This window comes from Acomys minous, assembly GCF_964271855.1.
Source record: "Acomys minous genome assembly, chromosome: 18".
Taxonomy (NCBI): Eukaryota; Metazoa; Chordata; class Mammalia; order Rodentia; family Muridae; genus Acomys; species Acomys minous.
The window spans coordinates 43772574-43786409 of NC_140501.1; the positions used below are offsets into that span (position 1 = coordinate 43772574).

The 13836-nt window shown below is 46.4% G+C and overlaps 1 protein-coding gene across 4 annotated transcripts in view; it reads right to left on the reverse strand.

Moving 5' to 3' along the window:
• Positions 1 to 13779, reverse strand: part of NUFIP1 (nuclear FMR1 interacting protein 1) — a 38242-nt gene extending 24463 nt beyond the window's left edge. For all 4 annotated transcript variants that reach the window (XM_084766971.1, XM_084766970.1, XM_084766972.1 and 1 more), the window contains exons 1-5: positions 13332 to 13779; positions 12536 to 12618; positions 10813 to 10911; positions 10011 to 10073; positions 9111 to 9187 (exon numbers count right to left, since the gene is read on the reverse strand). In XM_084766971.1, coding sequence (XP_084623097.1) covers positions 9111 to 9187; positions 10011 to 10073; positions 10813 to 10911; positions 12536 to 12618; positions 13332 to 13725 — 716 coding nt within the window. In that variant the 5' untranslated portion in view covers positions 13726 to 13779. The remainder of the gene's footprint in view (positions 1 to 9110; positions 9188 to 10010; positions 10074 to 10812; positions 10912 to 12535; positions 12619 to 13331) is intronic.
• Between the last annotated feature and the right edge of the window lie 57 nt (positions 13780 to 13836).

Genomic DNA, 13836 nt, shown 5'->3' on the forward strand with positions numbered 1-13836 from the left:
GTGCGGGGGCTTTTACCCGGTTATCTAGCAGAATAACTAGGCAGATGTGAGCGCTCTAGAATGTCAAAACACACTGGCTCCCCAGCAGGGCAGCTTTCACAAATCAGTAACATTCAAGACAAAAAGCATTGTTTGTACTAATGTGGAACTCACTACTTTTAGGGTACACTCTTCGAAAGCTGAGACTGAAGCAATGTAAAATACATACTTGTATGAGAATATCTATATTTAAATCAGTATGGTGTACTATGAATTTATACAATGGAAAGTTAAAGATAAAATAAATTGCGACTAGAGAGATGGCCAGAGGACCCAGGCTTAATTCCCACACTCATATGGCAGCTCACAACCTACTCTAACTCCAGTTCAGGGGATCCAACACCCTCATCTTGGCCTTCCTGGGCACTATGTTTGCAAGTGGCACACAACATGCATACAAGCCAAATACCTGCACACACATAAAATAAAAACTAAACATTTTTCTGTTCTTTAAAATATGTATTAAAAATAAAGTAAATGGAGAATAGGTACCTAGGAATAATACAGTTTCATAATATGTTTTAAAAACCACTTAATGATAGAGTACATGTCTCAGAAATCTACCAAATGAACCAAAATAAAGAGCGTATTTCCCATGTCCCTTCTTTCCTGCCAATCCGCCCATCCCTCGTTTTCTAGAAGAGGCCTTGCTTTATATGCTTACAGGCAGAGCAGCACAAGGTCAGACCTCCTACCCGGCCTCCCGCACAGCAGGACTACAGACGTACACCCCACCCCCAGCCCCCATATCCTGCTAATGAGTGTACCACCAACACTTCTGAGTAAGCGAAGGGCCAAGACCCTGAGAAGATGTGAAAGAACTGCAGGTCAATTAGAAGGTGCCAAAAGACACGTGCAGAACACACTAACAAGGCAACAGCACCCAACGCTGCCACCCAGCACCCTCCTCCTGGCACCCCCAGGCTCAGCAGGCCACGGCTAACTCCACTTCATTGTGCACCCATTCCTTTTCCAGCACTTCCGACGATGCTCACTGAGTAACTTGCAGCCTACACTCTGGAACCCAGAACCAGATGCACTTGTTGGATGTGAGGAAAACTGCCATTATGTGTGGGAAATCCTGCTCCAGCCCTCCTTTATTCAAGAGGCTAGGGTTGCCTCCAAATTTCACTCATAGCTTTGAAACACAACCAACTCCAAACTGCCCACCAAGCGCCGTCAGAAACAGCTGCATATCCTCCCTCTCGACAATTCTGTTTGGGGGACATCCCAACCACTCCCACTAAAGTGACCAAGCAACTACTTCCAGACAATGAGGGCTCTATGAAAATCTAGTTCAATCTGAAACACACCTATTGCTTTCCTAATGAAAAGCTCAAAACTAGGCTGTTTCCTTTGCCTGACTGTCTAGAATGAGGGGAACAGATGTGAACCTCTGTGGGGCACTGAAGAGCAGTGACAACCGGCTTGCCCAATGTGCCAATGGCAGCATCAGTATCTTGAACTTGTTATTTACCAGGCCACTTTGCAGTAAGCCATGGATGCAAGGCTACTGCTCCATTTCCTGAGTACACGGCAACTGATGCAAACTCCTCCAGCCAAACGCTGGTCAACCAGCACAGCCCGAGTTCAAACCTCTCCACAGGGCTTGCCAGCTTCCTTTGAAGTATATACTCACTACACGACCACACACCATCCCTCCGAGGTACTTATCCAATTAAAAAAAAAAGCATATATTTATTCAAAGCACAAACTCCTAAGTGAATGTTTATGGAGGTCTCCAGTATGCCAAATACTGGAATCCACTCTCAATTTGGAAATGAAGAAACAACTGTGCTTATATAGCCATGCATGGAACAGAAAAGTACTCAGAAACGAGAATGAACTAGCACTACGCCCAACGTGTGAGTTCTGAACTCAGAAGTCTACGTGTTGCATGATGCCACTTATGTGACCTGACAGATCAGTGACTGATAGCAAAGGCACAGGTCAAATGGTGCAGCAGAATGGAGCTCTGGCCTATGCCTACTTGTGATAGTGTTCATGTAACTGTGTTTAGAGAGAGGGAATTACTTGCTGTGTGTAGTATACTGTAAGGGTAGCTCACTTCTCACCGCCAGCCTTTCCCAACACCCTGTCAGCGCTGCTCTCCAAAGAGTCCCTTGACTAAGGAAAGTACCCTTTGGCTAAGCACTCTTGTCCCCATGTGCTAAAGTTAGTGTTTCAACTGCGCGTGGCTTTCTGGGCACCTCATATACTTATTCACTATTTCCCATTAGAGTGAGTCTCTGGTTTTGGTGACCTTAGCCATAAACCGCAAAACGTTTAACTTTTCAGTTACAAAATTCTGGCTTATGAGAAGGGCCAGCCGATAACAGCACCTGTGGCCAGGTCTCATGACTCACGCTCAGTTCCTGGAACATACATAGTGGCAGGAAAGAACCAATGCCCTAAACTTGCCCTCTGACTTCCACACACTTGCCATGCCATGTGCACACCCACATATACACACACAAATTAAAATGTAAAGAAAGTTTAAAAAAGACATGTTTACCTCTAGCCTTCAATATAAACTACTACCAAGAAATTAGTAAAAGACAGGGTTTCTGTCAACACATGGTCTAAGGTTTCTTGTTAGCACTGGAAAATCACTGGTTTCATCAGAGACTGTTTTTCCTTGAACCATTTGCTATAGGGACCACAAGGGGGCAAAGTTCACTTTCACAGAAAGGCCACTTAAGAATGCAGGCTTTTAGAGACTGATGCTTTGTCTGATATTGAGAACCACAGCAGTGAGCCAACAGGATGATGGCTCAGAGGGTGAAGGCTCTTGCCACTGAGCCTGACAGCCTGAGTTCAAACCCAGGAACCCACATGGTGGAAGGAGAGTGGGGGCGGGGGAGGTATCATGCACACATGCACGCACGCACGCACACACGCACGCACGCACGCACGCACGCACGCACGGCCACACGCACACTTCTCTTAAAAAGAACAAAATCATGTAAGACAAGTGTAAGTATTAGGTACATTACTGATTTCAAATCACGATTATGAATCGGTACGACTCATCTGACCACACTTCTCTAAGATACAGGTACCGTTCACAAAGTGACTTACACATACAAGGCTGCACGGTCTCTCCAGGTACTTTGTGTATTGAAAAGGACCTGTACCCGTAATAAATTATAAACCCACTTACATATACCACATGCACCACTTCTATCTATGGCACCAGGTGACACAAACAGCCACTTAAAAGCTGTCCTTACCTCTCCAATACTTAACTTAGTCAAGAACACAAATGCAAAACAGTTCTCCAGTGGGACAATACTAGACATGACACTATTTTTAAAGATGGGCAAAGCTTTCCTATAGACTCAAGGATGAGTAAAAAGACCCCACAGGGGCAGGAGCTCTGGTGGCTAAGCCGGTTAGCTGCAACTCAGAAACGCAGAAGGCCCAGCTCTGTGACAGAAGCAGCATCGTGACAAAACCAACAAGCCAGGAGTTCAGCTGGGAAGCTCAAGCGGGAGGGCTGCCCCAAGATGGAGACTAGCCTCGTCTACACAGTGACTTCCAACAGACTAGCCTCGTCTACACAGTGACTTCCAGCAGACTAGCCTCGTCTACACAGTGACTTCCAGCAGACTAGCCTCGTCTACACAGTGACTTCCAGCAGACTAGCCTCGTCTACACAGTGACTTCCAGCAGACTAGCCTCGTCTACACAGTGACTTCCAGCAGACTAGCCTCGTCTACACAGTGACTTCCAGCAGACTAGCCTCGTCTACACAGTGACTTCCAGCAGACTAGCCTCGTCTACACAGTGACTTCCAGCAGACTAGCCTCGTCTACACAGTGACTTCCAGCAGACTAGCCTCGTCTACACAGTGACTTCCAGCAGACTAGCCTCGTCTACACAGTGACTTCCAGCAGACTAGCCTCGTCTACACAGTGACTTCCAGCAGACTAGCCTCGTCTACACAGTGACTTCCAGCAGACTAGCCTCGTCTACACAGTGACTTCCAGCAGACTAGCCTCGTCTACACAGTGACTTCCAGCAGACTAGCCTCGTCTACACAGTGACTTCCAGCAGACTAGCCTCGTCTACACAGTGACTTCCAGCAGACTAGCCTCGTCTACACAGTGACTTCCAGCAGACTAGCCTCGTCTACACAGTGACTTCCAGCAGACTAGCCTCGTCTACACAGTGACTTCCAGCAGACTAGCCTCGTCTACACAGTGACTTCCAGCAGACTAGCCTCGTCTACACAGTGACTTCCAGCAGACTAGCCTCGTCTACACAGTGACTTCCAGCAGACTAGCCTCGTCTACACAGTGACTTCCAGCAGACTAGCCTCGTCTACACAGTGACTTCCAGCAGACTAGCCTCGTCTACACAGTGACTTCCAGCAGACTAGCCTCGTCTACACAGTGACTTCCAGCAGACTAGCCTCGTCTACACAGTGACTTCCAGCAGACTAGCCTCGTCTACACAGTGACTTCCAGCAGACTAGCCTCGTCTACATAGGGCTTCCAGCAGACTAGCCTCGTGTACAGTGACTTCCAGCAGACTAGCCTCGTCTACATAGGCCTTCCAGCAGACTAGCCTCGTCTACACAGTGACTTCCAGCAGACTAGCCTCGTCTACACAGTGACTTCCAGCAGACTAGCCTCGTCTACACAGTGACTTCCAGCAGACTAGCCTCGTCTACATAGGGCTTCCAGCAGACTAGCCTCGTGTACAGTGACTTCCAGCAGACTAGCCTCGTCTACATAGGCCTTCCAGCAGACTAGCCTCGTCTACACAGTGACTTCCAGCAGACTAGCCTCGTCTACACAGTGACTTCCAGCAGACTAGCCTCGTCTACACAGTGACTTCCAGCAGACTAGCCTCGTCTACATAGGGCTTCCAGCAGACTAGCCTCGTGTACAGTGACTTCCAGCAGACTAGCCTCGTCTACATAGGCCTTCCAGCAGACTAGCCTCGTCTACACAGTGACTTCCAGCAGACTAGCCTCGTCTACACAGTGACTTCCAGCAGACTAGCGTCGTCTACACAGTGACTTCCAGCAGACTAGCCTCGTCTACATAGGGCTTCCAGCAGACTAGCCTCGTGTACAGTGACTTCCAGCAGACTAGCCTCGTCTACATAGGCCTTCTAGCAGACTAGCCTCGTCTACATAGTGACTTCCAGCAGACTAGCCTCGTCTACACAGTGACTTCCAGCAGACTAGCCTCGTCTACACAGTGACTTCCAGCAGACTAGCGTCGTCTACACAGTGACTTCCAGCAGACTAGCCTCGTCTACATAGGGCTTCCAGCAGACTAGCCTCGTGTACAGTGACTTCCAGCAGACTAGCCTCGTCTACATAGGCCTTCCAGCAGACTAGCCTCGTCTACACAGTGACTTCCAGCAGACTAGCCTCGTCTACACAGTGACTTCCAGCAGACTAGCCTCGTCTACATAGGGCTTCCAGCAGACTAGCCTCGTGTACAGTGACTTCCAGCAGACTAGCCTCGTCTACATAGTGACTTCCAGCAGACTAGCCTCGTCTACACAGTGACTTCCAGCAGACTAGCCTCGTCTACACAGTGACTTCCAGCAGACTAGCCTCGTCTACATAGTGACTTCCAGCAGACTAGCCTCATCTACACAGTGACTTCCAGCAGACTAGCCTCATCTACATAGCGACTTCAGCAGACTAGCCTCGTCTACACAGTGACTTCCAGCAGACTAGCCTCGTCTACACAGTGACTTCCAGCAGACTAGCCTCGTCTACACAGTGACTTCCAGCAGATTAGCCTCGTCTACACAGTGACTTCCAGCAGACTAGCCTCGTCTACACAGTGACTTCCAGCAGACTAGCCTCGTCTACACAGTGACTTCAGCAGACTAGCCTCGTCTACACAGTGACTTCCAGCAGACTAGCCTCGTCTACATAGTGACTGCCAGCAGACTAGCCTCGTCTACACAATGACTTCCAGCAGACTAGCCTCGTCTACACAGTGACTTCAGCAGACTAGCCTCGTCTACACAGTGACTTCCAGCAGACTAGCCTCGTCTACATAGTGACTGCCAGCAGACTAGCCTCGTCTACACAGCGACTTCCAGCAGACTAGCCTCGTCTACACAGTGACTTCCAGCAGACTAGCCTCGTCTACACAGTGACTTCCAGCAGACTAGCCTCGTCTACACAGTGACTTCCAGCAGACTAGCCTCGTCTACATAGTGACTGCCAGCAGACTAGCCTCGTCTACACAGCGACTTCCAGCAGACTAGCCTCGTCTACACAGTGACTTCCAGCAGACTAGCCTCGTCTACACAGTGACTTCCAGCAGACTAGCCTCGTCTACACGGTGACTTCCAGCAGACTAGCCTCGTCTACACAGTGACTTCCAGCAGACTAGCCTCGTCTACATAGTGACTTCCAGCAGACTAGCCTCATCTACACAGTGACTTCCAGCAGACTAGCCTCGTCTACATAGTGACTTCCAGCAGACTAGCCTCATCTACACAGTGACTTCCAGCAGACTAGCCTCATCTACATAGGTCTTCCAGCAGCCAGGGTTAGGTAGTAAGAGTCTGTCATAAAACAGAAAAAAAAAAATAGCAACAACAACAACAAACCCCACAAAGGGTCTAAAAACATACATGAGATAGACAAAAAGTCTACCTGATACCAAAAGCTCTGAAATTATGTAGAAAGTACCTGAACGGAGGCCCACAGTTAGAATTCTAAGGTTTCAGCACTTTAGCTAAGAGAAAATGAGCCTGGCAAATGTCTAAATTGTACACTAAGGGTCATGTGTATAACTGAGTATCATTCGCTATCAGAGGAGAACCCAGGAAAGAGAACACTGATGTTCTCACTAGGCAAGTCAGTCCCTCAAGTCAGCAAGCACCACCTGTTCACCTGCAGAGCACAGCACAACTGTGTGGCTCTCTCAACAGGGCTTAGCAACCGAGCCAGAGCTGAGAGCCTGTCAGGTGAGGGAAGGACAATCGAACAAGGAAGCTCAGATACTGCCATGGTATTGTGAAGAACAGGGCGGGCTCACGACAAGAATAAGAATTATGGACAGGAAACCATCTTCCTGTCCCTCAAAGGAATTAAACATTTGTACTGGAAGTTAGCACCACTGGACTGGATTAGCAGTCTCCAAGTGACCAGACTCCAGCAGAAAAGCTCGTGCCCAGCCCAGCCCAGCCCAGCCCAGCCCAGCTAGCAGGGAACTACCTTCAGCATCACTGCTGTGAGCTTTCTAAATCCAGAGCTCCAGACAGAAGGTGGAGCCAATCCGTGTTTGCCCTTCTACACAAATAAGAAGGGAAGCTCTAACCAGCTCATAACAACAGAAACAAGCAAAGAAAGAACAAAGCCTGGATCCGGGAGGAGTGGTGTCATAAGAAAATATTTTAAAATAAAATGTAGCTACAAAGAAGGCAGGCAGGTAGTGACTGTATTAAATGCTATGTTCTGTGGTTAAGAGTTTCAAGCACTTTTCTCAAACTCCAAGACTAAGGTCTTGCCAGGCTGGAGGGCGAAGGCCTGTAACGCTGGGGTAAGAAAGAAGGCTCAGGAGTGCAAACACAGCCTGGGCTGCTGAGTGAATCAATGTCGGCCTGAGCAAATAATTTAAAAGAGAGCATGAAGAGATGGTTCAAGGCTAAGAACAGGCTGCTCTTTCATAAGACCCAGGTTAGATACCCAAACAACACATGGCAGCTCATACCCACAGGCAACTCCAGTTGCAGGAGACCCTTCTGGCCCCCTCAGACGCCAAGCACACCTGCGGTGCACCGACGCCAAGCACACCTACGGTGCACAGACACCAAGCACACATGTGGTACACAGAGACACACACCAGCAAAGAGGCAGAGACATAAAATAACTACTAAGATTGTGTTTTGTTGTTGTTGTTTTAATTAAAGACAGCTAGGGACTGTAGCACAGCGGCAGAACATTTGTTTAGCAAAAGCAAGGCCTTAAGTGCAACTCCAACACTACAAAATGAAAACATTCAAAAGGAATGGCCTCTTGTCTTACCGCTGACTCTTCTTTCTTTGTTAATTCTAGGAAAACAGGACTGTGGTGGCCTGGTTGATAGTGTCCCCCCAAGACTCATTTATGTAAACACTTGACCCCAATTGTGACACTGTTTGAAGAGGTTATGGAGTGTTTGTCATGAGGCCTTGCCGGACAAAGTGTGTCACTGGCAGCTGACTTACCAGGTTGACAGCCTCGGCCCACTTGTAGCTCACACTGGCTTACCAACAAAGTGTGACCAGCCAGCTGCCTGCTGCCACACCGTTCCTACCACCTCTCTGGACCCATAAGGCAAACTAGACTTTCTTCCCTAAGTTGCTACTGGGTATTTTATCAGAGCAACAGACAACGAACTAACGTAAGCAACTGATTCTCACAGTGCACCGTAGTACTTTGATGGTTCTACTCCATCTTCTGTTACAGAATCAAGTATGTGAGAAAACAGTCAAACGGAGCACCAGGTAGGTGTTTCACAGGCTCACTGTAGCCAGACATCAGCTAGGCCATCTCTGCTACCACATGTAAAGCCACAAGTTACACAGTAAGGCACATTAGCATTAACTAACTAATTAATTAATTAAATCTTAATTACAGGAGTGAATTCCTGGACGTTTACAGGTAAAGACAAACACACGTGCATCTTGTTTACTTCTGCACCCACTCTGCCTAACTGTGAACAGTCACTCAAACAGAAAAACAAACACAGCAATATTTTACACATTTTAACTGTCATTAAAAGCTATTATTTCCCCAGCCACTGTGAGTCCCTTTGTGGCACATCTGTTATTAAATGGAGGGTTCTCTAACTCTCTGCAAACTACATTCAATAGCCTGATATAACATTCTTAGTGTCAACATTACCAATGTTTACTTTGGTAATCAACTAACCATCAACTAACACTATTCTTAGTTGTAATGTACCTCTATTGAACACAAAATCAAGCTCAGTCACTTTCAGTGGACTGTCTATAATGTTATAAAAGGCCACATTTCTGTCTTCATATTTGTTAGAGCCAGTCTGGACATGGTAATACAAAGTTCTTAGCACTGTACTCACTTTCTCCTTTCTTCCCTCCATTTTGCAATCTCCTCTGGAGTGTCCAGCTTGATCTTCTTCATCCCAGGAGCATGCATCTAGGAGCAGAGAGCCTGCTGAACATCAGGAAGCATACTGTGGGCTTTAGCTAAATGCAGCGTTGTGTCCGACATTAAACTTGCAAGCAGAAAATAGTTTAAGCTATTGTTCTCACTCTAACCTACCTTTAAAGGAAAAGCAACCATTTCTCATGAAGCTAGCTCAGTGCTATTGACAGGGGGAAAGCAGTGTAATTTTATTGCACAGATATATAACCCATTTTTCTCATTTGACATTAAATATCCAAGTGACAACTTACTGAGAAAAACTGAAGGTGACAGCTAAAGAAATGAAGATCCTTTTTACCCAACCATTTTCCTTTTTTAATTTGAGAAAGAGGGGGGAGGGAGGAGAGAGAGAAGAAGGAGGAAGAAGAGAAGGAGGAGGAGAAGGAGGAGGAGGAGGAGGAGGAGGAGGGAGTGTCCTCAAACACCAGACACTGGATCCCCGAAGCAGGAGTTATAGGTAGCTGTGTGCTGTCCAATGTGGGTACTGGCACTGAACTTGAGTCTCCTGGAAGGGCAGACCAACCTCTTGACTGCTGAGCCTTCTTGTCAGCAGCCACAGACATGATCATTTGAATAGGTGTGGTATGGTAAGAACCAGAACACAATTTGAGGTGCAAGAATCACTTCTGAGCAGGCAGGTCATTCTTTCATCTGTTAGGAGGAGCTAATATTTCTCTATTTTACACGGTTTGAGACTAAAATAGAGTAGAAGTAAAACTCTCTTACAATGTACAAAACACTGCAGGAATATTACTATTATTAGCATACAGAGAGAACACATTTAAAAAGGGTGAAAAAGGCCTTAAAAACTTACATTTCTCCAATGGAACTGGACAATCTTCTCATGTGCACTAAAAGAGCAGTCTACCTCAGGGCACTGGAAAGTGTAACAACAAAGACAATTTAATGATGCGCACCACCGGGGTCTACAGACTGTGGTCCTCTCACAGCTACTCTGCCTGTGCTACGTCGCTCCTTCATCCTTAGGCAGCAGCAAGACACAGCTCGCTGTGAAACACAGCCGCACTTAGGAAAGAACAGCATCCTCCACAGGAGCAGCCCAGCCCAGTTCCTCCTCCTCTAGAGTCACACCAAAGTGGCCCTAATTCCTAACAGTGAGAGGCATCTCTGCAAATGAATGTTTCCAAAACAAGAATTTTCTTAAAAAAACAAAATAAAACAAAACAAAACAAACAAACAAACAAAAAAAACTTCTCAAGCATTCTAAATGGCTTAACATTTTAAAAGCCATGCAATATGTTGACCATATTTAGAGGTAAGCAAGCTATAACACACCACACAGTACAGCGGGAGCTCAAGACAGCACTAGAGGGAAAGCATTCAGACGTTCCCAGGGCAACTGCAGGGGAGCCACAGCTCTCTTCTCTCAGCTACCCACGGAGGGGCACATAGGCAAAGGCTGCCACAGCTCCTCGCCACCGTGAAGCAGTGGCTCCCCACCCCCAAACTCCAATCCCAGGCACTGTCCCCATGTGTCATCAAAACATTCCTTTCTTTAAAAATTAACTTATGAGGAAACTAAGCTTGGCGCTTTTACCAAAACTACAAATAAAAGGCCATTTCTGCATCAGATCACAACCAGCAGGAAAACCTACTTTTGTATGTTCTGACATGTGTACGTCATACTTGTCTTGATTTTTAAAGCCACGATCACAGGTATCACAGAAAAACTGGAAAACCGGTTCCTTTCTTTTCTGCAAAGAAAAAGAAGCAGTAAGACTGTGGTGGGAAATCTGTTTATCTGAACACAACTATTCCAGGAATACATATTTGATTTGTTTTAAAACACCCCTGGGGTTGGGGGGGAGGGGCTTCCTTTTTTTTTTTAAAAATCAATATAGCAAAAGCAAGGAACAATAGAACAATAAGCAACAATCAAATCTAAAAGAGCTAATACAAACTATAAATAGATTTCAGGTTGGAGCCCTAATGAAGACTTGGTACATACAGCCCCTGTGAAGATCTAGCATGTGACCTAGCATGTCACAAAGGGTAGTACTGTACTAGAAACTGACACAGGAAATGAGCTCCATCTTGTAAACATTGTTGCTGTTCACATAAGGATACACAGACTGTAGTCATAGAATACTAATAGCACATAGTTTCCACAATAAGAGGGCATTAACCTCATGCTCTAGACAGTACCCAACTCACTCTAAACCAACTATGTGACTTATACAAAGAAGAAACCTGACCTGTAAGTTAGGTTCAAACTGGAATAAAGAAAACCTATTTTATACAATATTTGGCTCGTGAAGTATAAGCAGGCATTTCACCTCCCTTGAAAAACGGCTTTCAGGCCAGAGAGCTGCCTGCTGCCACGCTTCATCAGGACCTGAGTTCAATCCCCAGTTCTACCCACATAGCAGAACTGACCCCTGACAGGGCTCTAAATGCCACACGTACAGCCCACCCCCAACAAAAAATAAACATAAAGTAGGAAAAAAAATAAAGACTTTCACAACAATGACAAATACCCATTCCTGAAACCTTACAACCAGGACAAACAAAAACATACTAACACAATAGATCCTGTCTGAATTTAAGACATTATGCGCACAGCTTGGGAAAATATAAATTATCCTAAATTTGAAGCACTAGATTACAGCTTAATTGGGTTTAACAAGAAAAAAGAGGGTGTCTGTGTCTGTGTGTGGGGGGGAATCTGCTTTTATATCACAGAAAGACTCTTTCATACTAAAAAGCAACAAGATTATGAAAAACAAAAGATTTGTCAGTACAATTTGCTTGTGCTTCCGCCTCGGTAAGGAAAAGCCCGGGACGTCCAGCCTCCGCCTCCTTCTCAAGCTCCAGCTGTCAGCCCCAATCTTCCTCATTTTTTTTGAATAGTGTTTCTCAACCATCCTGATGGTACGGCCCTTCAATATAATTCCTCATGTTGTGGTGACACCCCCCCCCCAACCATAAAATTACTTTTGTTGCTACTTCCTAACTGTAATTTTGCCACTGTTATTTACTGTAACGTAGCTATCAGATATGCAACCCATAACAGGGCCATTCCACCCCCAGGTTGAGAACCACTCTTCAAAGCCTTACCAAAGTTTAATACTTACATGTATTTGTAAGCCTGGCTCTCAACTACGTGAACCGAGACAGTTTTAATGTTCTCTTTCATTTTCTATAATTTCATCATTTATTTTTCAAAACTATTTCTTGCTTCAACTTTTTACTTACAGCCAAGCTCTTTAAAAGTCCTACCCTAAAACTCCACATGCGTAAGAGACATGACAGTTAAAATGGAAGATATGAAGCAGTAATATAAGGATTAAAATATCACATTCATCATCTCAGAAATACCTTCTTCTTCTGCTTTCTGTTTTGAGGCAAACTGAAGTCACTGAATTTTCCATCATGTGTTCGTGGATAATAAGAATGTGTAGCTAAAAAAGAAAAAAGAGATTCTTGTAAGACTGGAAATGCACACTTATTTATCACTCTTTTTTCCTTTTTGGTTTTTTTGAGATAAGGTCTCTCTCTGTGTTAGCCTTGGCATTCCTGGACTCGCTTTGTAGACCAGGCTGGCCTCAAACTCACAGTGATCCACCTGTCTCTGCCTCCCAAGGGCTTGGATTAAAGGCGTGAGCCACCAAGCCCGGCTCTTTTTTCCTTTAGAGGAAAAAAAATGTGTGTAGGTAGCAGTGAGTGTGGGTCCCCTGGAGGGGAGAAGACCTGCAGCCACAGGTGGTCGAAAGCCGCCTGATGTGAGTGTTGAGAACCGAGCTCTGGTCCTCAGCAAAAGCAATAGATTCTTTTCACCGCCTAGCTGTTTCTCCAGCCCCTACCTATACCTTTCTAACACATACACACAACCATTACTTCCTAATAGGTTAACTTCCTGTACTGTGTCCTCCTGCACTAGGAAGACAGGAAGCCCCCAAAAGGTAAGGATTTTTGTGTTTTGTTGATTGCTACGTTAAGTAACCACCAGTATTTAGTTGGGTTGGATTATTAAACTTTGTATGAACAGATAAAGGGAAACCTAGTGGGACACAACCAGCCTCCAAAAATACAACAAAGCAGGGCTGAAGGATGAAAAGGGAAAGCTGGGAGAGGGAAGAACGAGACAGTAAATGGGTACCACAAGGAAGCTTACCCGGTGAGTGGAAGGACGTGTGATTCGTGGGAAATCCATTAGGAGACAGTCCCCAGTACCAAGGCGTCGAAGCTTGTAAATTCCAGGCAGGCTGGCTGTTGAACTGAGGCTGAACATCCAGCGGGGCCTGGGATTCGAAATTAGGCTGAGCCGCGGGAGGAATCTGAACATCGAACGGCGGAAGCGCTCCGGAGAGAGGCTGTGTCTGCACGTGGGGCTGTCCCTTCCGGCACGGCTCGGATCGCGCCGCTGGGGACGACAGAGGAGGTGGCGGCGGCGGCAGCATGGCCCAGTACACCCAGTTGTCCCGCGGCGGGGCGGCTTCGCTCGAGGTCTCCAGCGCGGGAGTCACCTGAGGGGCCGAAGGCCACGCCGCGGGAGTCGGCTCGGCCATGCTACCTAGCAGAGAGCCCAAAGTGCAATTGTGGAACCAACATTAAGCATCACTTCCTTTACGGCAGTCTAGCCGATGAGCCAATCGCAAGCTTATTACGTCATCAGACGA